General features: G+C 38.5%; 1 protein-coding gene across 1 annotated transcript in view; it reads left to right on the top strand.

The window, feature by feature from the left end:
• The first annotated feature begins 354 nt into the window (after window positions 1-354).
• lpar1 (lysophosphatidic acid receptor 1) overlaps window positions 355-23,775 on the top strand; it is a 37,194-nt gene continuing 13,773 nt past the window's right edge. Inside the window, exons 1-2 of the mRNA XM_072372111.1 lie at window positions 355-743; window positions 17,456-18,211. Of these exons, the coding sequence (XP_072228212.1) occupies window positions 17,473-18,211 (739 nt within the window). The 5' untranslated portion in view covers window positions 355-743; window positions 17,456-17,472. The remainder of the gene's footprint in view (window positions 744-17,455; window positions 18,212-23,775) is intronic.

Genomic DNA, 23,775 nt, shown 5'->3' on the forward strand with positions numbered 1-23,775 from the left:
ATGTCTTTGGTAGCGTGACATTTACATGTTATATTTATTTTCTTATTATCCTCCAAATAGATAAATGAGAGAAAGCCAGCTGGAAGAACCGAATGCACTTGTTAATAATACATTTTCACCTGTCTTCGGTTTGAAGAGCGCAGTTCACTCTCGACCAACTTCTCTTGTTTTTGTTCAGTTAAATATAGTTTTGCAACACGGTTTATATTCTCAACGCAGCCTATTTATTAATTTTTTTTATTAAAATGCGGCTAGTTATTTTCTTTTCTTTTTTGCACTGCGCGTCTGCGTGCTTGTGTGTCAGTGACGTCATATGCAGACAAAGGTCCCGTCCCGTGTAGTGTGTGTGGCAGTCAGTCAGTGAGAGAAGGGGAGAGACGCGCCAGCGCAGAGAGGCACGGAGACGGAGCAGGGAGCATCAAGGCTTCTACATCTGGGAGAGAATAAAAAAACAATCTACAAATAAAACAGAGAGAGGAAGAAAAGGGAAACCAGTAACACACTGGTGGGATAAATCGCGTTTCTGTTTGGACATAAAATGAAAGGCTTACCTGGCTCTACATTGGATTTGGAGTCTTTAATGCTGCGACTTTGACATAAGAGTTGCGCATGCAGAGTCTGTCTGAGTTGTCTGTTGAAGGAATTTAAGGCACCCCGAATCGAACTTGTGTTGGACATTCAGGAACCAGTCACGGTGTAAGCTTAACCACCTACCCTCAACTCTCACTAGAACTCACATCATTGTAAGTATTGAATTCTTTATCTTTTTCGAATGGGATACTTTTCACAAACTCAGATTTGATCCATAGCGTGAGAAGAAACACTCATTGAGACCGGCCCGTCTCCTTTAGACATGCAAGCTTGTATAATGTGGGCATCTGTACATGATCAGAGTATAGCTACCTGCCACGTAGACGTGGCGAGGCAGCATGCGGTTCAGATAAAGGCTTTGATGGCACCAACGGATGCCTGTAGCCTCTGTGCTCACCGTTATTTCAGCAGGAGACGCGCGGTTAGTGTGCGCCTTTCAGAGGGTAAGCACTGGGACGCGGCTGGAATGAAGGACTTGTTGCGCCACAGCTGGGCTCTTTTGCAAACTCCGAGACTAGAACAACACTTGTACAGTAAGGACGGAGTGAGTGGGAAAATAACGGGTACTGGGGAGTCGAAAGTTGACATCTATTTTAATTCTCCGCACTAATTAGCGCTTAGAGAATGCGTGTGAAGTTTATGTTTTAGATTTCTTCATTGAATGTTTCTCTCCAAAATATAACCACCCCTCCAAACCGTTGTAAAAAACTTTATTCAGCACTAGGCTTTGGTTGTCCAACACTTGTTGACAGTCATAGTAATTATTAAAACACATTAACCAGTCCTTAAACACTTGGCACCCTTACAAACTATCCACTTTGATCATGTCTACTGCTGGTAGGAGTCAGTTCACCATAGCCCTGAAAAAATGTATGATCTAACTTTTAACTGAAGTCAGTTAAAGATGTGAAAAGTCAAGACAAAGAATTTTTGGTGTATGGATTTCAGGCAGACGAAGGTCATCCATCACTCGAAACAAAGATAGAGATAAACAGATTATGAGCTGGATCTGGTTGGTTCTTATTTAAGACATTTAAGACAGGGTGTTTGATTCCTTCATGTACAGTGGCAGGTTCTGGTTAGATTTCCCCTGTTTTTTGGACATGAATCATTTTGTAGCCAATAATTATGCAAACTGATAGAAGCCACAAGGTGCCAGTTATTTATGCTGCTAAATTATTTCATGCTGCTACAGAAGCATGCCACGGAAGGATGAGCACTGCTGAGACGTTTATGGGTACTGTAGCTGAAAAAGATCTGATAACTCCTGTGTATGGAGCAGTCTAAAGAAAGACAAAGAGGACTACCAAGAAGCTGGCAGAGGTTGTGTCCTTGCTGACACCAGCTACTGATCTGGCCAGTGACAAGTGGGCACTAGCAACTGATGAGTCTGTGGTGGGATTTGCAAAGCTGTCTATTTAGTCAACTTAGATTGCAACTTGATCAGCCAGTGATTCCAGTTTCTCTCACAAAGTATCCTGACCTCACACGAGCATGAAAAGCAGAAAGTCATATGTAGTAAGGCTGTATGCAATAATTCACTGTTATTGTCATTTTAAAAAACTAGAAGCCATGCAACGACACAGATGAGGTTCTTTTTCTTTCTTTATTGTTTCTAATTGTTCAGCCAGCAAAAGAGCTTCTCTTTTTGCTATCATGAAGTTGCCATTTTTCTTCCGAATGAGCATGAATGGAATGCACAGATGTTTACAGACCAACTTGTACCAAAACTGGAATATGAATGAAGCTGTGTAAGCTTCTGCAAAGCCCCTGCCAGTCCAAGCACCACAATGCAGATACCATGAATTGGCCTTCAGGCTAAAATGTACCTACTGCAGCTTAAACATATGGCATCTCTAAAGTAGAAACAAGAAATTATTAAGCACCTAAGGATCTCTAATAACGCCCATGGGTTGCACAGAAGTAAAGTTTGGGGAGCCACCCCTGTCTGCAGAGACCTGGGACTGTATTTGTCAGTGCTACATTCGGCTTAGTCATGCATTCCAACAAATACCGCTGGTCTTGTCTTCAGTTGGAAAGTTGGGCAATAGTTCTCATCCATGCCCCTGCAGAAGTGGTTGTACCTTATTGGCTCACACAAAGGAGGTTGATAGAATTAAAGTGTGTGTGTGTGTGTGGAGAGGGGGCGGCATCACCAGAAGGAATAGATCCTTCTGTGACCTTTACTGCCAGCTTTAAAAGTAATTAGTCTATTTGTTTACACAAAATAAAGCAGCAAACAACAAATGGGCAGATTACCTTGAAAGACACTCTGGACACTCAGTTTGATGACTGCTTTGCTGTTCCCGTTCACACACATTTCCACACAGGCCACCACAGTTATATGATCACACAACAAAGTTTCTCTTTTATCAGTCAGTTCTAACAGATTGTAGTGGTCTGCTGTCGTTGTCCGTTTGATGTTACCTAATGAGTGTTAACTCATCTGGGGCTCAAATGGTGTGTGTATGTGAGTGTGTGTGAGGTGTGTGTGAGCATCTTTTATTTGAGTATACCCAAGAGAGGGCCAGAACACTGTTTACCTACCACCCACTGCCACACACCTCAGGGGGTCTTTGATGCTATGGGGGAGTGCGAGGACCATTTGCAATGTTGCTGATAGAAGAGGTCAGTATCTTTCAAGCTGTTTTAATTATGGATTCCCCATTCCTCATTTTTTTTCTAAATTATTCAAATTCTTTGTCTGTAGAGTACATGGTTGAAATGTATAAGCTACTGAACAACTTTTACTTTGACCCTCTATAGAATCTGATTTATATTAGCAGAGAAGTTGCGGAGACGAATTGACAGGTTGTCAACACACACGCACACAAAAAAAATCATTATCTTTCTATTTTAGAAGCGTATTGATAATTATATAAAGTAACTTATTGGAGCATTCCTTAGAAATACTGAAAGACAAGTGATGCCAGGATTTATAATTATTCCTTAATTTAGTTATTGTCTCTAATTTTTATTTTATAATCGCAGTTAATATGTAAATGCACAGTTTAGCAACGAATAATGTTTCACTAGAACCATCCGAACCAGTTTGATAAGATTTCAAAAAAATGTTTGAAATCACCTTTCACCTCTATTTTACTAACAGCAAATAGCTATTTTAGCTGCAATTTAGCTCCAGCAATCCCATATGTGAGAACCTCAGCCTTTTACTACATTCACAGCTTCTGTGGAGGGTCATGAAATGAGGATATGTAGCAAGTGGGAGGCAGAGATGATAAGACGTGACAAGAACAGACTTAGCCAGAAAAACTGAAGAAAAGGAATACGATAGCATGGGCAGTCCTCATGAAGTCATTTCCATACAAAGCAAGAGATGTTGTTCAAAGGTGCCAGAGTTTACGTTTCTTTCTTGAACTTGTGTTTTACCTTGTGGACTGGCTGACGCAGTTTTTCCAAACGATTTTTAATTTGCCTGTCCTCTAAACTCTCATGTATCTAAATGTTAAGACATGTGACTTTTCAGTGGAAAATTATATTATGTCACTGTAGATGTTTTGCGCTAGTACTTCAGATATGGGGTCAGGATTGTTTTCAGGAGCTCAGTGGTTTCCCCGGTAACCACAGAGGAGAGCAGGAAAGGCTATTTGTCGTTAAAGTTCTCTCTGATAGATTTGACAAGATTACAAATACATACTCATCTTGGAGTTATTCCACAGCTTGTGAGATGCTTAAAAACTAAACAAAAGTTGGGTGAAGGGTGAAGTTGATGCTTCTGACTTCTGACCTTCTTAGTCAAGTCAAACAAAACTCCCACTGCAAAGACGTAGTGTCTCCCCTGCAGACGACTGTTTTATGTTTCCCTACATGAGCCCTGACATCCGTCAAACGACAAGGTCCTTGAAACATCTGTGTTGTGATTGTTGAAAGCATGATCTCTCCTCCCCCTTGTCTACAGACCAGCATTCCACCCATTCTTACACCAAAGTTTCAGATTGCTTCCACATTCATGAAGGAAGCAGACTCACAATCTGTGAACTCTTGTTGTAAAAATCTAATTTCCCAAAAGGTTATGTGAACAGGAAGTTGATTCTAGCAAGAGTTCACCTTTTTCCAAAAAACTATGAAAATCTGTACAAGGTACAAGTTGTACCTGGACAGATGTTTTCTCTGACCTTCTTAAGTGTTAAAGCTGTTGTTCTTTACAAGAAAGGAAGATGAAAGACAAAATGCCAGACCACAATGTCTTCTTTAACTGCTTGTCAAGAATGAAGTCACGCTATAGATGGATGAAAGACAGATTATAAGTCTGTGCTGTTTTCCTCCTCATCATATACAGACTTTAGATATGTTTCAATTTGTCAGAAGGAGTACTTCAGACATTTGTTGATCAATAATTGACAATCATTTTTGAAGAAGTTTTAAGTAATTTAAATTCACACATAACCTTAAGTTGTGTTTATTCACAATGATGTATGATTAATTGTCTACATCCACCTTATCTGTGCTCACTGTTTGTAATGGATAAACTATGAATCTGTTCTTCAGTTCAGTGATTGTCATTGTGTGTGTTGGAGTAACACAAAGACTGCAGCTTAGTGTAGCAAACGTCTTCTGACTTTAATAGAAATGAAACTGTCGGGAAGTTTGCAGAAATATTTTCAGGCCCATTCAGGTTGGATTATTCAATTTATCTACCTGTCAGTTCTCAATCAAGGCTTAAGATTTGTTGCATGGCTATTACTTTTTTTCATCCTTAATGTCTTCCATTAGCCTGCATTTGTGCTGAAACAATTGAAGTTAATCATTCTTAAACAGACAGAAAAACCCACAAGGTGCACATGTTTGCAGAGTAGGACAAGTCTGCTTCAGCTAAGAGAAACTCCTCTGACTCACTCTTTTTTTAAGTTAGGGTTTAGTTTCCTTTGAAGTCTTTAGCCATCATTATCGATTTTTAAAAATTTATTTCAGACCTGTATTTTTATTTAGACTGCCAATATCATTTGCTGGTCATGTACGCTTTCATTTGTCTTTCGGTAAGATTTAGGCAACAAACCAATTGTTTTCGGGTAAGAAGATAATCATAATTCAAATGCTATTCCATGATGTTCAAACTGATTTCCTATTCTGCTAATTATTTAGTATAGTTATCTAATACCACATAATCATTTGAAAAACACAGACACAGAATAATAGTATTTTTTGCGTCATGTCCTCCTGCCAGTTACCACTCCAGAATAGTTTGAGCCATGGCAACACATCCTCAGTGGAGAGGATGTGCACGTATGAATTATTAACTGTGAAGAAATTCAGGACTAACTTTCTGATCATTCTCCGATATCCAGAGTTGAAATCAGCTTCACAGTATCTTGACTGCATGTGCATTCCTAGAAATTAATAATGAAACTAATACCAAGTACTGTTGCATGACTGAATTGCAGTCTGTGTTGATCACATACTGGTCACATGTTATGCATCACTAAATCATGTGTGACCGTAATGTATGCAGCATCAGCTGGGTGAGAACATGCTTTATGAAAAAAATCCCACACTCGCCCTTTATCTCTCAGAGGGAGAGAATATGGGTTAAAATTGTACAAAGAGTGCATCCTGTCAGTTTTGGGCAAATTAAAAGAGGAACCAACATTTCTGAGAAAGAGGAAACAATTTGTCTGCATATCAAAAATCTCTCCTCAGCCTTTGAGTACTGTATTTTTTTCATTGATGCTTCTGTACTTCAGTGCTTTTGAATGTTTGAATGAAGATTGACCCTCTTCGTGTGAAAAATGTGATCAAACTGTTTAATGCTGCATCAGGAGCTACAGTCAGACTGTACACTGTACATTCAAACACGAGTGTTTTGATTTTTGCAGTTTTCCCCAAGTGTTGGCATTCATCTATGTGAATGCCTTTTTACATCTTGAAATGAAAAATGACTTCCAGGGCGAAGGGTGATTTTCACTGATTCCAACTGTAACACTTATGTTTGATCTGAAAAATCAGGATTTTGGCTTGGGATGTCTGACTGGCTGCCACAATCTCCTTGGCTTAATGTCCCGCATATGCTCAGTCCTTTGCTTCCATGGCACTGGCAAACTTAGCTAATATAGCATTGGTGCTAATCTTACGAACAGGACTTTTTTACATTCTTGTAAACAAATGTGTAGTTACAAGCCAAGTAAATTAAAGAGTAATGGAGTACGCTATTAAATAAAACAATCCAACAACACAGATCCCAAGGCCAACATTACAGTTGTTTACATACCGAGTAGATATTTGAGTTAGTGGAATGACTTTGAGAGCAATCTGGCTTGTTTCAGAGGAATTGCGAGTCAATTTTCGGTTGTCCAAGACATTGCTGTTCGACATTTGACTGAGCTGCTTTGTCCTCACATTGCAGGGCAGGAAACTGTTAAGATTGCCCATCAGTCCTGTAAAAAAAGTTGGATACTTACTGTGTCAGCGCAATTTCATGGGAATGGAGATTTTTTTTTGTAACCAGTGGTGTAGGGGAACAGAAAAGGGAAAAAAGCCACGTACATGTTTACATGTGCTAAATCTTTACACAATAGATTTGAATGAAGCTTTTTTTGTTGCTCAGAAAATAATGCAATCATTCATCAATAAGTAGACGCATCTTGGTTCTGTAGTTCCACTGTTGCAGGTTAGAGTCAGAGACGATAAAAACTTGAGACTAACACTGAGTCATTTAATGTGGGACCGAATGCTGATTAAATACTTTGCACTCAAAGATGAATACCAGATGAAAACATATTGCTATTAGATAACGTGGCTCAATCTATAACTAAAATTTCATCATGAAAAAGTAGAAACAATTGTTATGCAAATTTAGGAGATATCAAACAATGAAAGTTTTCATGTTCTATATATTAGCATTTAAAAAGTTTCAGAATACCCTCCGACTGGAGTGAAGGGTTATCTTTTAGCAAGACAACCACCTGTTCCATTCATCCAAGACAAAATATGACTGGTTAGAGGAAGGTTTTTGATGGACTCAAATAATACAATGAAATAATACACTGAAACAATACGCTGAATAGACCGGGGGAGGCAGTTAATAGAGCATTCAACTCACAAACACCTGGAAAGCCCCCTGTCCCAAACATCAGTTCCCTGAAATTACGGTATGTATAAGTAATGTCTGTATGGTGGCACTGAAATGTATGAAAATATGACTTTGAATTAAAGTCTGGAAAGTGTGCTTTAGTCACGAGGGCACAGTGTGTTCTTGAATCTGTTATATGAGCAGATGCAAAACTAAGAGATTTTAATATTTCTTCCAAAATTCTCCTTGGAGGTCTCATCATTATTACACAAGACACTGAAATTATACTGCCACTACAGATCAAGGCCTACTGCTAGCATTTGTTTTCACTCAGCGCACAGCAATAGTAATTTTGACAAGCCAGAACACTAAAGTGATAAATTTGAAAGCATTTGAGTCAAACCCTGAAATCTCCCTGGACCACATCACTGACGCAATGCCATATTGCATCCAAGCTCTGGTGATGTAATCAGTAGAATCTGTCTCTAACAGTGTGATTTCATTAGCGAATGGCTGACCACACCCAACAATAAACTGCAAACAAACCTAATACACATGATAGAGGCAGCTTATCTGGGGCGAGCCATATGGGAAGTAGCTGGAGAAGTTAGGATATTATAGTCAAACCACTTCTTGTAAGCTATGCAGCTTTAAATGGTTGAATTACCTGCTAGACATACGGTATCTTTCTATGTCTGATGATTAGAAAGTCCCCCAGTTCCTGTTGATTTTTTTTAATGTAACAATTCCCAAATAACATCTACATTTCACTACCAATCCTCTTTGTAAAAGCCTCACCATTGCTGTTGACTCATTAGGTGATCTGGTAGTGGTTCACATGATGCAAATAACACTGGAAGGCACTCATGATTACCGTTTGCTACCAGCAGTGTCAAAAACTACACGTTGCCACTACGTTCAGTCGAGCTGCATTTATGAGGGCTTTTGAAGGATTAATTTCATTGTGATATTTCTTTCCCTGTTCCCGCCATTTAGTCTGAAAACCTGCTTGACCTAAACATGTGGAATAGATCAGTGTATCAGATCAGATCAAATAGTAGCTTATTAAATGGTCATTTGAAAAGTGAAAGAGTCCGTTATTCTCCTCCACAGATAACACCACATGAGCTGGATTTTGCTTGTCACTTAACTCTCCGAAGCTATGATGATCCCTAGATTGATTTATAGCCCAATTATGCTGATGATTCTGGTTATTATTTTGAAGGAACACAATGCATTTAGTGGCTCTGGACAATGTAGACACCTCTGTGAAATTCACATAGCAGCAACAAGTTAACTCCTTTCCTTTGGGGAGTAAAACATAATTATGATGGAGAGCATGCAATTAATGCTCCCAAAAAGCTTCTGTTGTTGATGTGATGAAATGTTGCTGCTTTAATGGCCCACACTGTTGTATCTCATCGTTTCAAGTGCTGGACTTTTTCCTAATAAATCATTGAGCAAGCTTCACTTGATAGCAGCTTTGTTTTTTACGTTTCTACGGTAATTCTGATACAATTCTCTAGAATCACACTCAATTTGAGACTAACATAAAGTCCAGTTTTCTGAGATGTAACTGCTTGAGTGTTTTCAAGGGCATCATCCAGTGATGAGCAGTGAATCAGCAGTCATACATGACTAACCAGCACGTGACTCTCAAGCTCTGTCAGTACGCGACAAGTGTATGACAGTATATGTGTGTGTGAGAGTGTGTGTGCTGTTTGTGTGCAATTGCCTATGATGTTAAACGAGTTAGAGAAAGAAAGCCAATGTGTGTGAGAGTTCGTGTGAATTCTGGGTCGTAGAAGTCCTGTTTCTCTGCTTTCTGGAGAGGGCGTGTGGAAACAATGGGCACATTGTGTGGAGAGCTGGCAAAGACAGGAGGAAGGGAGGAGGAGGAGACGAGAGAGTAGAGGGGAGCTGAGATGACATTAGATGGGTATATGGGAGGGAAGTTTTAAAGGGAAAGGAGGAGAGACAAAAAGGGAGATGAAAATAAGACAAGAGACAGAAAAGAATTATCAGTGTTGAGTGGAGAGAAAATGAGTTAGAATGGTTAGAGTTCTCATTTTCCTTGTGCTGTTGATGTCCATGTTGCCACTGCAGTGCAAAATCAGAATTTGGGATTAGAGTCAGATTTGAGGGTTTCAAGCTCCAATAGAGCAAAGCTCATATCATTTCAGCGCTTTTCAATGTGTTCCAAATTTGTTTCTCAAAAATTAGTAAAGGAAAATAAAAGTTTCTCAGTGGTTGATTTGAGAAATGTTTAACAAAAAAAATTTTTTTTGCATACATTTAAAAGTCATTTAAAAGTAATTTTGGACTGACTTTTAAATCTATGCATTTCATTTGGAGGTACTGGTGTCTTAGATGTTGGAAAAGACACTAATTGTTCACTAACTAATCAGTAGGCCTCAGGTAAATATTGGAGAAGTTTAACTCTACAGCAAGTAGCATTTAAAGACTGAGCAGACTTTCTATAAATTTGTTACGTGCTTTCTTTGTCACTCATAATTTACTCACGTCAAAGTCCCTTTTGAAAATTGCTTAAAACTGTTTAGCATTTGATTTATTTTAGAAACTCTTTCATGCATTTGTTGTCTTTCATGAAAATGAAAATTTATTTCAAACCCCAGAGCTAAGACTTTACTCAGACATACTGTGCCGATGATCTATAGGGTAATATATATATATTTTTTGTTTTGATGATTTAAAATATGACCACTTTTGCGAGAACGGCTTCCATTTAACAAGCTTCATATGTTCACTTTTTTCTGTATTCCAAAACCAGAGGATTATTCTGTCATCCATAAAAAGAGAAGATAACTCCCTGTGAAACTCTACATCAATTGGACACTTGTGCTTTTTTAGTGGGCAATGGATTTGTGGTCTATAATAATTCCTAAACAGGCTTTAATGCACAAAAGAGGGGAGGGCAGTAAAATGGTTAGAAGATTACGTGAATACAGTCAGTTATCCAGTTTTTCATCAGTTCACTGTGGAATATAGCTCAGCATACAATCCCAGAACAAAGAATAGTCGTCTGAATAAATAACATACTAATAGTGTTCACAAATCCAGGCTAAACTCAGCGTGTGAAAGAATAACATGTGTTGTAAGTTTCATTCCTCCGTATTAACAAAAACAAGCAATTGCTTATATTGGAGGATGGATGACAGATTGTTGAGGAATGGAAAGCAGACTTGAAATTAGCTCATGTATGAATTAAAGCTTGTAGTCTGGCAGTGCTAGGATGGGACCTTGCCCGTTTATCTCAGTAGGTGTCTGACCACATACTCACATATTGTGTTCAAAGTGTGTTCATCATGTATTGCTTCTGCAAAAATTTTGCAACATTAATTTATCTTATTTTAACCTGAAAATAGCAAAATGATAATGCAGTTTTAAAAGATCTGCATGATAATGTATGCACATTAAAAGTTACAATTATTAATGTGCACATGGAAGGGGGAAAAAACCTCTGAAGTGAATTACTGTAAAATTGGAAACCTTTTAGCAAATAAATAATTCCTCTCTGTAAACAGATACGGGACTTTGGATATGGGCTTTTGAGTCCGTTAGTCCAGCAATAATGATGATAAGTTTGTATATGACGTAAACCCGAGTGTAATTAAATCTCCTTGCTTGTCTGTGCCAATAGCCTGTAAAGCATGTTAAATCCCAGAAATCTTCTTAAATGAGGAATTGTTACCAGAAGGACTCCAAGCACACAGATCAAATGAGGTCAATTCAGCTTTTAACACCATAAAAACACACTGAACTCACTTTTTATTTCTTGTCAATGGCTCACATACTTTGAAGTGCCTGTTCAGGACAGTGTTGTTAGTCATTTTAAGGGGCAAACATAAGTGCTTTGCTGTTCGGAAGACATTTGATTGAATTTGAATTTATTGTATTTCTTTGTCAGGGATAGAGGGTGTTCATCATCAGGGTCTTTGCCTTTAAGTGGGGAGAAAGATTTTTTTTTTTACCATTTCCAGACACTAGTACCCTTTGTAATAAGGCTTATGCTCTTGCTTACACAGCTGATTCTGACAGGGATGATGGTTTCATTTGACTTTCTTATGCAAATAGACAGAATTATTTGCTGATAAATTGCTGTGACGTGAAACAATTGAATTTTGGAATTTCACATTTTCATAGAGGAGGCTTCACAATTCTTTCAGAAGATTTCAGAATGGTCATTCTATCTGCTCCAATGTGAGACTGAGACATTTGCAACATTTTCTAGGTTATTTCCAGGTAGTTGGGTGAGTTTGTATAACCCAGCTGATGGGTGATCAGCAATTTTTACTGAACATTTCTGATCTGCACAACTGCACATTAGAAAAAATAGCCAATAGCTAAATGACTGATGCTCATTAACAGAACAAAACTATCACAACCTACTCAAGTACATTTCTGAAGACCTCCTGAAGGACACATTTTCCCTGTATGTAGCCAATGTAACTGAGTTTCTTTGTCCTCCTTCATGATCTTATATTTCCATTTAGTAACAAAACTAACTTTTTCAAATAGCCTACTGATGCTTGAGCCCCTCTTGTCAGTTTTAGATGCACAGGGTACCCCTTTCACATCAATTTGGATGTGCTGAGAACCAAAAACACATAATTCTATTGTACTAATTTATTCAATGCTATCAGACTGTTTTGGGAGGTTGAAAAGCATTTGGCTGACCACTAAACATAGGACTGATGCTCAAGTCACGCCATGAGATTGCTGCCTTTCCCAGTTTTCTACTGATCTTTTTTACTTTATTTGTCTTACCTGGATGTGGATCAATGGACAGAGTGGTAGAAGCCAGCAGGAAGGTTGGCGGTTCCATCTTTAGCTCCTTGACAAGTCAAAGTGTCTTTGAGCAACACATTGAATGCCACATTCCACCTGACATGCTCACCGGTGTATGACTGCAAAGAAAAGAGCTTCATACTGTATATAGTGTGTAAATATACAATAAGAAGCATCCCTTAATGGAAGTTAAGACAGTTTTTGTTTGAATGGGTGAATTAAAAACACATTCTAAAGTGCTTTGTAGAAAATGGACAAATTTAGAAAAGCGTTATCTTATTTTGACTTCCTTCGCTCTACAAATGTAATAGTTTATTATGTATTAAAGGGGAGATATGATGGTAAAATGATTTTTTTTCAGTGCTTTAGAGCACTAATTAGGGCGTCTGAAGTCGGTACCAACTCAAAAACTCATAGAAAACACAACACTGGCGTTTTATTTAGGGCTCCCTAGGTTTAAAAATATCTCACTCAAAGACTTGTTTAGATTTGCAGAGTACACTTACATCACTTGTCAAATTCACCTCGCCACCACTGCTCAACCCCTCTGCCCTCTCACATCCAACCGGCAAGATCAATGAAGCCAGCTTTGTTTGGAAATTTTGTGTTGTCAGGTTTACTGAATGGCATGCATCTTACATCTACCACCAGCCTCAGAGGTTCTAAGATCCCAAATGACTCCAGCAAGAGTTAGTAAAAGACTGTGTACGTGCTACAACCCCTTTTCATTCGACTGTTCCACCAACTTGGACCAGTTCAATGCTAAACTTGTGAAGAAACTGTGCCATATAAAGGGATCAGTTCCACCTCTCCGTACCTGAACTTCAGACGAGGGTAATGTAAGTATTTAACAAATAATTTGTCAGGGTTTATATATTTATTTATTTTTCCATTTAAAGTGACATTTCAACCAATGCCTGTCCCATCATATTTCAGTAAGGCCTTTGGAAATTGTGCCAACTTGTTTAATGGGGAGGGGGTAATAGGTCTCCTTTAACTGTATGAAAACTGCATGAAGTATGAAAACTTAATGGTTAGGTTGTAACCCTATGATGACAATATGCAGTTTAATTTATTAGTTCTAAACCAGCTAACAAAAACAAGCCTGATCTACATGTGCTGTGAAGCAATATTTCAAAAGTTCATCTACAGTATGCTTGAAAATTGGATGGAAACAGCTATTTTCAACAGGGTGTGGGTACTAATGAAACAAATGAATAGACTGTTGTCTGTGTTGTTGTGAAATGTTAGCAGCTCATCCCTGTGTGCCAATATGTAGTATTCATTTAGGACTATTCTGATTCTTTTGATCATTTGTTTAAGTTTAAAACTTAACAGACAGACCTAAGATGACTGGTGTGAGTGTCTTAGTTAGGCATATGACATGAATATATGGATGCAGTCTTGCTGTCAGTGCTTGAGTAATGACCTCACTTATATGGATTCCAGGGTGGTCCTTTCATAGCTTGTTAGAAACGTTTGCACACAAAATACACTCTGTGTCCACACAGCCAGACCTTATCACACATCACTAACAAGTATGAAGAGTGTGTCCACACACAGAATTCTGTTCTCTGTCTTTAACACTCAGGTTACTCTAACTTATAAAAGTTCAACATTCACTCCCACGCACTCTCAAAGATTCTTCAAAAAATAAGTCATCCACATTTTCACTTTTATACTGCGCATTTGTACACACCCAGGTGCAGGAGTGCTAAATTCCCCTCTTTCTGTATGCTCTTTCTTGCTCAATCTTTCCCTTTTACAAGACCCAGTCCCCAGCTGTTGCACACAAACACAGACATACATACATACACACACAATGACAGGATCTCCCACTGCAGGCTCCAAGGGTCTGATGAAAGTGTTGGGAATATGCACTGAGAGGTCACTGACACTTCCTCCACTTTCTAGTACTGAGGACTCGCCTCCGGCATCTAATGCCCCACTGACTGCTCCCTGCAGACGTTTAATGGCCATAAACCGCACATGACAAGCAGAATAGATGGGCTTTCATCTGCTCTCGTAGTTGTCACACAGGCTCCGTCACTGTAGATTTATGGTGCATTAGGGTTGCTGCTGTCATTCAGCTGCTTCTTCTATTGCCACTAATGGCCATGCTACTGCTTAATCTAGATTTAAGTGACAATTAAAAACCTCAAATCTACTTGCAGGTTTGATTGTGTCCTTTCTGGAGTTGAAAAAAAATCACCACAGACACCAAAGAAGGTGAACATGAAAAAACAATTCTTAGATGAAAAAAAATGCTGCACTTTGTTCAGAACACTTGTCCCTTATGTCTCCATGAATATTGATTATTTTACATATATTGTATCTAATGAATCTAAGCTGATCTAATGTGAGAAACAAAAACAGCTATCACCTTTAGAATATCTTTTTTTGCGTAAAGGTTGGTGGAAGGAGTCTTCCACTGGAGCTATTACATCAGCAAACTAAACTGAATGAATAGGGTTGACAATCATTTTAAAACTATTGGCAATATTAGTAATGAATCAGAGATAAAGATACAGTAGAACATGAAATGAAAAAATATTGCCCCATTATCATGATAACTTGCCAGTGTTTCTTTTTTTGACAAGTCTGCAAAACTCCAAGTGCAGAAATTAAGCAGACACATCCGGTTTCTCTGGGGCAGCGTACTGTTAGCAATAATTCAATTCAGCTAACAGAATATATGATTGCTGTTTCAGTGAAATAAATAACATTTTACTTCCACTCCAACTAAAGGTGGGAGCAGATGTTCCTTATCAGCCATCTCCAGGAAATTAGACATTTAAACAGAATCTACAAAACAGTTTATTTAATTGATTAGGACTTCCTTTATACAGCCATTGGTGTGCTGCCATGCCAAAAACACACGTTTTGGAGAAGCAATGTGAGCATTTAGCACTCAGTCAATATCCAACGTCAGCCTGTGTAGTTCATGCAGCGCTGCTTTCAGACAACATTCAAAATCAGCCAATTTTTGTAATGTGAGGGTTTTTCCAACACTGCAAATTAGTCCAATGAGAAACAAAAAAAGTCTTCACAGCTTTACAGGTCAGTTTTGCAAGAGAAGAAATTCTTCTGCGTGTCACTGCAGAGATAAACAAAGCCTTAAAGGATCTGGATGATCACAGTAAAACAAATGAAAAGAGGAGGTTTTCACAAAAACACTGGCTTTTGGCCTAAAACTTCTAACATTCATCCCCCTTTTGTTTCTTAGGTTCCTTCCTCTCGTCTCTTTGTCTTTGTCTCTATCTCACTTACACACAAACAAACACACACAAACACACTTTAGTCGAGCCCTGAGGTCCTGTTTCCGGTCTAGTGAGACTATCCAGCATCTGTGCAGGACTGGAGCTTATTACACACACACACGCACACACACACACACACACACACATGTTCCTGTGAGTGTTGTTTATTTGTTAGTATGTGACTTGACTGTGTGCATCATGTTACTGCTGTTTCGAGTTAGCTCTTGGACTCCTTAGATGCACTTTTTTAGGCATAAACACGTATAAATCTCAACCTAATGGGAAAAAAACTAAACATTTCTAGCTTTTTTCACACCACACTGAAGTTCGTTGACACAACATGCAAGCACACACACATTCACACAGACACAGCTTCTCGCACATGGCAGGCATGCATGCAGGCACAAAAACACACAAAACCCTTATGTAGAGCTGCTGTAAACTGTGACTTGTTGACAACACGCATTTTGTCTCCTTTTCTCCTTTTTCTGTTATAAAGCTGTTACTTCTCACTTCATGATGGCTGCTTTTCACGTGTGAAGCTCTAAAGTTGACACACATACAAACCATTACCAAACAAGCTGAGTCAAAATCCAAAAGGGATTTTGATTTTTTCATGTTTCAGGACTGGCTTATGTACAGATTTTTAATAAAGCAGGGCTTTGTTCTGAATATTATTAAAGAGTAATGTATGCATTAACTCAGGCTTGACTAAGGCTTAGGAAAAAGGTCAGAGAAGCCAACAGAGTTCACTCCGTTTAGTATAGACAGATTTTGTTTCGGCACATCCATGTTAATTTAATTAGAATTGAATACCATTTTAAAATGGAAGTTAGAGTGCACCTTTTGCCATAAAATATCTATTTGATCATTTCACTGAGATATTGGTGATTTATGTAGATGTACTATGATGAAGAACCTTTCTGCTGTACAAACAGTGGTGTCTTTTCACTAGTAAACTTAAAATATCTTTGCATATAGTCTTAGCGCAGAATATTTTCACTTATCTGTACAGTTTTTAAGAACAACTCAACAATTTGGATATGAACATTTTAGGGTGATTCTGGGATGATTTAGTTTTTAGTTTTTATTTACACATTATTGCAAATTGGATTTTAATTTCTTTTGGGGCCAAAAATTTGAATTATCTGCCCATCTAATCAATCAATTGAAAAGTTTTCTCACTGTTCTTTGAAAATGGAAATGTCACTAATAGCTTATAGAGCAGTCCCTAGCATAGAGTCAGTCTTCTTTATTAGTTTGCTCAGTTTATATGAGTTGAGAAATCAAAGAACAACATCACAGTGCTGCTGCTTTGTTTAGATAAAAGTGGGCTCACTGAAGCAGGTAGACAATGGCATCTTCAATTCCAGTCCAGTGATAATAAACCAACTGCAGTGAGTCGTGCAGGTACTTGCTTGCTTTCTTAGTTTGGACAATAATAGTTTTCTCAGGACTTGCATGATGTGGGATCTTAGCTTGTGTAAACTATTTTACTGCCTATTTTACTTAACTATTTTACAAAATAATTAATTAATCTATAAATCATTAAATCAATTCCACCTGGGATTATTAAAGTATTTCTGACCTGATCTGATTCTGATAAGTTTTGTTTTGTTGTTTTGAATTGATAGAAAGCTTTTCATGCCTCAACTTGTAAAGAAGTGGTCCAGTACCCCAGTAATATGAAAATAAAAGATAAGAGTTTCACCTAAAATGAAGCAATGTCAATAAGCTTCTAAAAAGTTTCATTTTTTTCTAATTTCAGTAAGCACCACTAGCACCATGGATGAGGAACAGTGCTACTACAATGAGACCATCGCCTTCTTCTACAACCGCAGTGGCAAATACCTTGCTACTGACTGGAATACTGTCAGCAGACTGGTGATGGGCCTGGGCATCACCGTGTGTATATTCATCATGCTCGCCAACCTTCTGGTGATGATTGCCATCTATGTCAACAGGAGATTCCACTTTCCCATCTACTACTTGATGGCTAACCTGGCAGCTGCTGACTTCTTTGCTGGATTGGCCTACTTCTACTTGATGTTCAACACGGGACCAAACACAAGGCGTCTGACTGTTTCAACATGGCTTTTGCGTCAAGGCTTGATCGATACTAGCCTGACAGCATCTGTGGCCAACCTGCTGGCCATCGCCATAGAGCGTCACATCACTGTGTTTCGCATGCAGCTCCATACACGCATGAGCAACCGACGTGTCGTGGTGGTGATCGTCATAATCTGGACCATGTCTATTGTGATGGGGGCCATCCCCAGCGTAGGCTGGAACTGTATCTGTAGCCTTAGATCTTGCTCCAACATGGCGCCCCTTTATAGCAACTCCTACCTGGTCTTCTGGGCAGTGTTTAACTTGGTGACATTTGTTGTCATGGTGACACTGTATGCCCATATTTTTGTCTATGTGCGGCAGAGGACCATGAGGATGTCACGGCACAGCTCAGGACCACGACGCAACCGAGATACAATGATGTCTTTGCTGAAGACTGTGGTGATTGTACTGGGTAAGAATGATCTGTCATTTCCTTCTATCGATCTTGCTTCCTTTTTGGTATGGTTTGAGTCCACTTGTGTCTTAAGAGGTGGGGGTAACTACAAGACAATTCAAGCTCTTCTGGGTGGCCACCGTCATTTTAGGACAAAACATCTCTATCCTGATGGAGTGACCTCTCCCAGAATGACAATGACACTATCTGTCAAGCACAAGGGGTTTCATGAAGAATGAAGTCGATGCAAAAAAAACCTGCTGTGGTATTTTCAGTCAGATCCCCACTCTATAACCTTAATCGAGTCATTGGACTTAAAAGTTAGCTAGCACTCTTTATCACAATCATCAAAACACCAAATGAGAGAACGTAATTCGAAACAATGGTGCATCCCTTCAGCACTTTTTTAAACTCACTGAATTCATGTCAAGATGCACTGAAGCTGCTGTGGTTTCATAAAGAAGCCGAAAACCTTTTTTCATTTAGTTTGCGAGCTATCAAGCAACCTATATATAAATATATATCCTTCTGTTTATTAAGCAATCTATTTATGATGCACATATATCTGTGTAGCAAGACTGTTTATCTCGTAGTGAGTACAACTTCTGAACTCACTGCATCACTTAACAATGAATGTGTTGACGGATTCATCTGCAAAACTGCTGCATTCAGCCATAGCACAGTGTCCGCCTGGCACAGCTACAGGCTTCACATGCAGTGCATGATCTCATCCATCGCTGTCGGATTATGTCAGTAAGTTGTGATTCAGCACGAGCAGTTTTTTAGTGCTCGGGTTGCACTAAAAAACTAAAAATGTTCACTGAATTCTGGTTACATTTTGCAATGCCAATTAGGCACATATTAGTGTAATGCCTTGTTGTCACGGCTAAAGTCGGATAGATATCTGCCACAGCTATAATATTGAGAACACTGTCTATACTGCCTGTTCAGTCTTAAAGGTATGATGTAAGACATTTGCTGATCATACTGGTTTTTAAGAAAGATTATTCCTGCTAGCATTCTAATCATCCCAACACTATCACTTTTTGCTAACTCCCTGCATGCCTGGTTTTTCTTGAGAAGAATTGTGAAATATTCTTTTGTCAGTGAAGTGTTCTTAGATGAATACAGCAGTCAGCGAAGTGAAAATAAGAGCCAAAATGTTTTACTGCACTATTGTGTGCTCCAGTTGTTTTTGTGCCGGATCATGTGGTACAGTGTAAAAAAGAAAAAGCTCTCTTATGATAAACAGGGTCTGTTTTCCGTGTAAAGTTCAGCAGTTGACAGTTTTATGCCTCAGCATTCAGCAGAGTTAACTTTACCACTTTTCAAGGATCCAGACATCTTCGATGTACTCAATGGTGTATCTAACGGTGTTATTTTTTATTTTCATTTTTTGCTTGGGCTTATTATAGCCAGTTCAGCCAATCGTAAGTTAGAGCAAGAATTGTGGGAAAATTGCTTCTCTGTGCCTGAAAACAGGATGTGTTGGTCCTAGACAAAACATACCAAAGGATTCCATGTGATTTGTCTCCTATGTGCCGTGTTATCTCATCCTGTTGCATTTGTTGTCTTTACTCCGCACTAGAATCTTCTCAGTATTCCACAATATGTGTAAAAGTGGGAACATGTGCGCTCTGTTGCTTGGAGAAACTGTTGCCTCTCCATCTTTGTAGTGTGTTCAACATACCACCAGAGAAAGGGCAGAATCATCTGTTAATATTTGCCATCATCCTGAAAATCCCTGATTAATAATGCAAACATGTTTCAGACACAGTTGTGCTCCAGCACCTGAGAACAGTTGGGGAATGGTTTGTATTTCTTAGAAATCAACCAAGCTACAGCTGTTGTTGGATAAACAGAATTTTTTCAAATGATTATTTTATGAATTTGATAGGATCTTCATCAATTATAGATAAACACAATCAGACTAAAGTTACATACACATTTCTGTATTTTTATGTCTTTTCATTTTCATGTCTCCAATGAACACACAAAGTCAGGACTCAGAGTAAGCTGGAAGGAATGAGTGAAATTGATAGAATTAAGTACCTTCAGAACCTCCATAAGTAACGCCAACCGTCATCAGATGCTTCCTGTCTCTGCTTGATCTTATTACAGTGATGAGGAGGAAAATGGGGTTATTCCTCACCACAGTTTTTCTCAGTTCAACAATATTTTGTGGTTGTCTTGATTAATAAGCTCTATTTTAGTAATTCCTACCTTAACTGGATCCAAGATGGTACTCTACCGATGCCAATCCAAAATCCAATTGAAATATTCATGATAAACACATGCTTTAGAGGACTTTTTACACCTTCACAGCAGCACTGAAATCTGTATTCATTGTCTCCTAAATTACTGCAAAATGTCCCTGCTCTGAGATTGCAAAGCAGTCTTCACAGAATTCGCTACTCTAACCAATGGTGCTGACTTCACTCAGCTGATTGCACAACACCGGCTTTATGGGTGTGAAGACACGATGATATGGAACTGAGCCTCCTATTTTAGGCATGTGTGAATTGTTGTCTGAAAGAGGTTGTAGAGCTTACTTAGAGTTACTGCTGTAACTGTTGGTTCTTTTTTGAGAGTCCACGTCATTACAAAAGCTTCAACCTTTGTCGCTCTGTGTATCATTAACATGGTTGATGCAGGGTTCATGCTAGTTTCTCTTTAAGATTAGACTTTGCCAGTAACAAGACTTTACATGCTATTATTTATTTATTTATTTATTTATTATGTACAAAACCACAGCTCTATTTTCCTTTGCCAGACAGTTGACTCCAAGTAGCTTTAGATAGGTGATCAGCACAAAGGTTCACACACCTTTTTCAGCTTAGACTGTCTTTACTTACTGAGTTAATTAAAAACTTAACAATTACAACTGTTGGTGTGTTATATATGATGACCGAAGCACATTCACAAATAATTCATGTAAAAAAGCCTTTTGTGGCATTTCTTAATTTTAATATGCCTGCATGCAGTAGCATTTGTGATAGCTGTGGAAATACTTTAAAACGACAATCACACTCTCATGTGGAGGAAATGGATATATGATGTTTACAGTTCTACTTTACTTCATTCAGTATTTAACTTTCAACTTGAATCTTGAAGCCAAAATGTTTTCGGTAAAGTAGGTCTTCTGAGTGTGGGTGTGATGTGTTTTTATTCAGTTTGAAATCCACTGCAGTTTCTGAGTGAGGTCATTTTGAATCGCTGAAAAGGATACTCAATATTAGGTCCCTCCCTTCTATCACTTCCCTTTTTTAAAACTAAATTAATTCAAGGACTGATTCACATGGCTGGAACAGTTTCTTTCTTGACATCTTTTAAAATCCTTATTTGTCTGTTTATGAATAATCCAGCTAAAGTCAAGAAAAATGTGACATAAGCTGTCCAATTTCCAGGGACATTGTCACTACGCTCTCATTTTAGATTTTTAGTTTTTTTTTTTCTCAGGGAAACACTGTCATGAATTCAGCCTTTCCTGCTTCAACAAAAAGAAAATCCCACCATCCTGCCCTGTCCAGCTTCTCCCAATTTCTGGCCAGATGATAATAATTGCTCCCCTGCTGCCTGCTGTCCTCCATCCATTTGTCCCCTCAGGATAGTGGAAAACAGGGGAAAAAGAACAAAACAACATTTCTTACACACACTACGCACATGTGCATAAACAGGCTGATACAGTGTGAAGACACTGAGTCTCCCACAGTCACATAAACCTCAAAGCTTAATAAAGAACAATGGGACACAAGTTTGGTTCCATTCACATAAACTCTGATGTGCTAAGACGGGAAAAAATTAACTTCTCCCAACCTATTTTACACATGAAAGACACAGACACATCTGGAGATAGCATTAAAACATACACATTAAAATAAATGTATAATTTTTTTCATTGTCCACGAGTATAGCTATGAAGCAACACTTTTACAAACAGAATAAGAGAGAACTGTTAAGTATAGTATGTAGACTCGATCCACAATGAAGGCACAGTACCTAGGCTTATTCTTACTTTTTCCCTCAGTCACTGTTTGATTACATATATACATTGGCACGAGAGGGACTCGATACCTTTTCGTAACAAAAGCATTGCATCGTAACATTGACAGTAATGTCCCAAAGTAGCAAAAAATGACATGCAGTGAAGTGAAAAAAGAAGATATAAATGTAAATGATTCAGCTACAAGAAAAAATGTATAAACTTCACAAAAATCTTACAGGAAATGAAAGGTATGTCAGGTTTTGGCTCATGTACGGGTCTTCTGTCAATGATTTGATCATCTTAAAGCTCATGATGTTGTATGAGGTCACATTGTCAGACAGTGTGGAGCGCCAGGCCATACCATCCCCAAACACATGCAAACAGATGGCATATCACTAACTTCCATTTGTTTCAGAATCTCAGTGTATAACTAACAAGTGTTTACCCCAAGGACTCACTGACTTTAATGTCTAGATTTCAAAAGGAGGACAGAAAGTAATGGTTACATCCTGGCAAACATCCCTCCCACATACACGCATTGCTGTGATTTTGCAGCTACAATGCATGTGTGTTTCCTGGCAAACTGAGAGCAGAACCAATCAGGGCTATACACAAGCCAAATTCTCCAATCCGCTGTCAGCACGGAAACATGCCTGGCATGTAGCTTGCAATGTCACCTGTTCTCATGTGTGTGTTTGTGTATATCTGTCTGTGTCAGGAAATTATTGTGCACAGTGCAGCTTTTCTAATCACTCACAATAGCTGCATCTGTCCATGTGAAATCCTGCTTCAGCAACATCAGTTGTTCGATCTGGCAAAATTCTTAACTATCCTTGAACATATGACAAAAAGTGGTCACAGGAAATCCAGTGTCTTGGGGCCTGATCCGTACATGAGAAATTCAAAACTACAGTCTGTCTTTATTGTTAAACTGTTGCACAGAAATGTCAGATAGTAAAAAACAATAAAAATAGAAGAGCCTGCACTCCTTAAGACTCCGGTCCTCGTATGTAGTCAGAATGGATAAAGCACATTTACAGCAATGCACGAACATCCAGCACTCTTGCACATAACTGCAACACAATATGTTCTGCTCATTCTACATGATTCCTGTCCATCATCCATCCATCCATTTTCTATACCGACAGTCCGTTCCTGTCCATCATATAAGACAATAAAATCAAACCAAAAAAAGCTCATCAAGCCTTTTTGAAAAGTTATAATATATATAATTTTCTCAACTTTGGTGAACAGTTTCAGTTTGCATTGTCTGCTGTAACCTTTTCACCATAAAAAGGTTTCCATTTGAAAGCTTTAAAGGCGAATTAGCAGCAATAAGAAATGCTGGAACAGCATTAGCAGGAAACTTAATACAGCTGAGATGCTTTTATGTTTGAGAGAACAAAGAAGATGAACACGTGAAAAAATCATAACATTAATATTGGATTACATGGCAGCACAGTAGTTTAGAGTGAGTTCATTTTATGTGGACAATTTAAATCCAGCACAGTAATGGTGGAACCATGAACAGTGAACTATGTGAAGAAGTTATGACATAATGTTATGCATCACATGACTAATGTTGAATAAATGCTGA

The sequence above is a fragment of the Leuresthes tenuis genome, unplaced genomic scaffold (assembly GCF_036924035.1).
Source record: "Leuresthes tenuis unplaced genomic scaffold, fLeuTen1.0.hap1 SCAF_19, whole genome shotgun sequence".
Taxonomy (NCBI): Eukaryota; Metazoa; Chordata; class Actinopteri; order Atheriniformes; family Atherinopsidae; genus Leuresthes; species Leuresthes tenuis.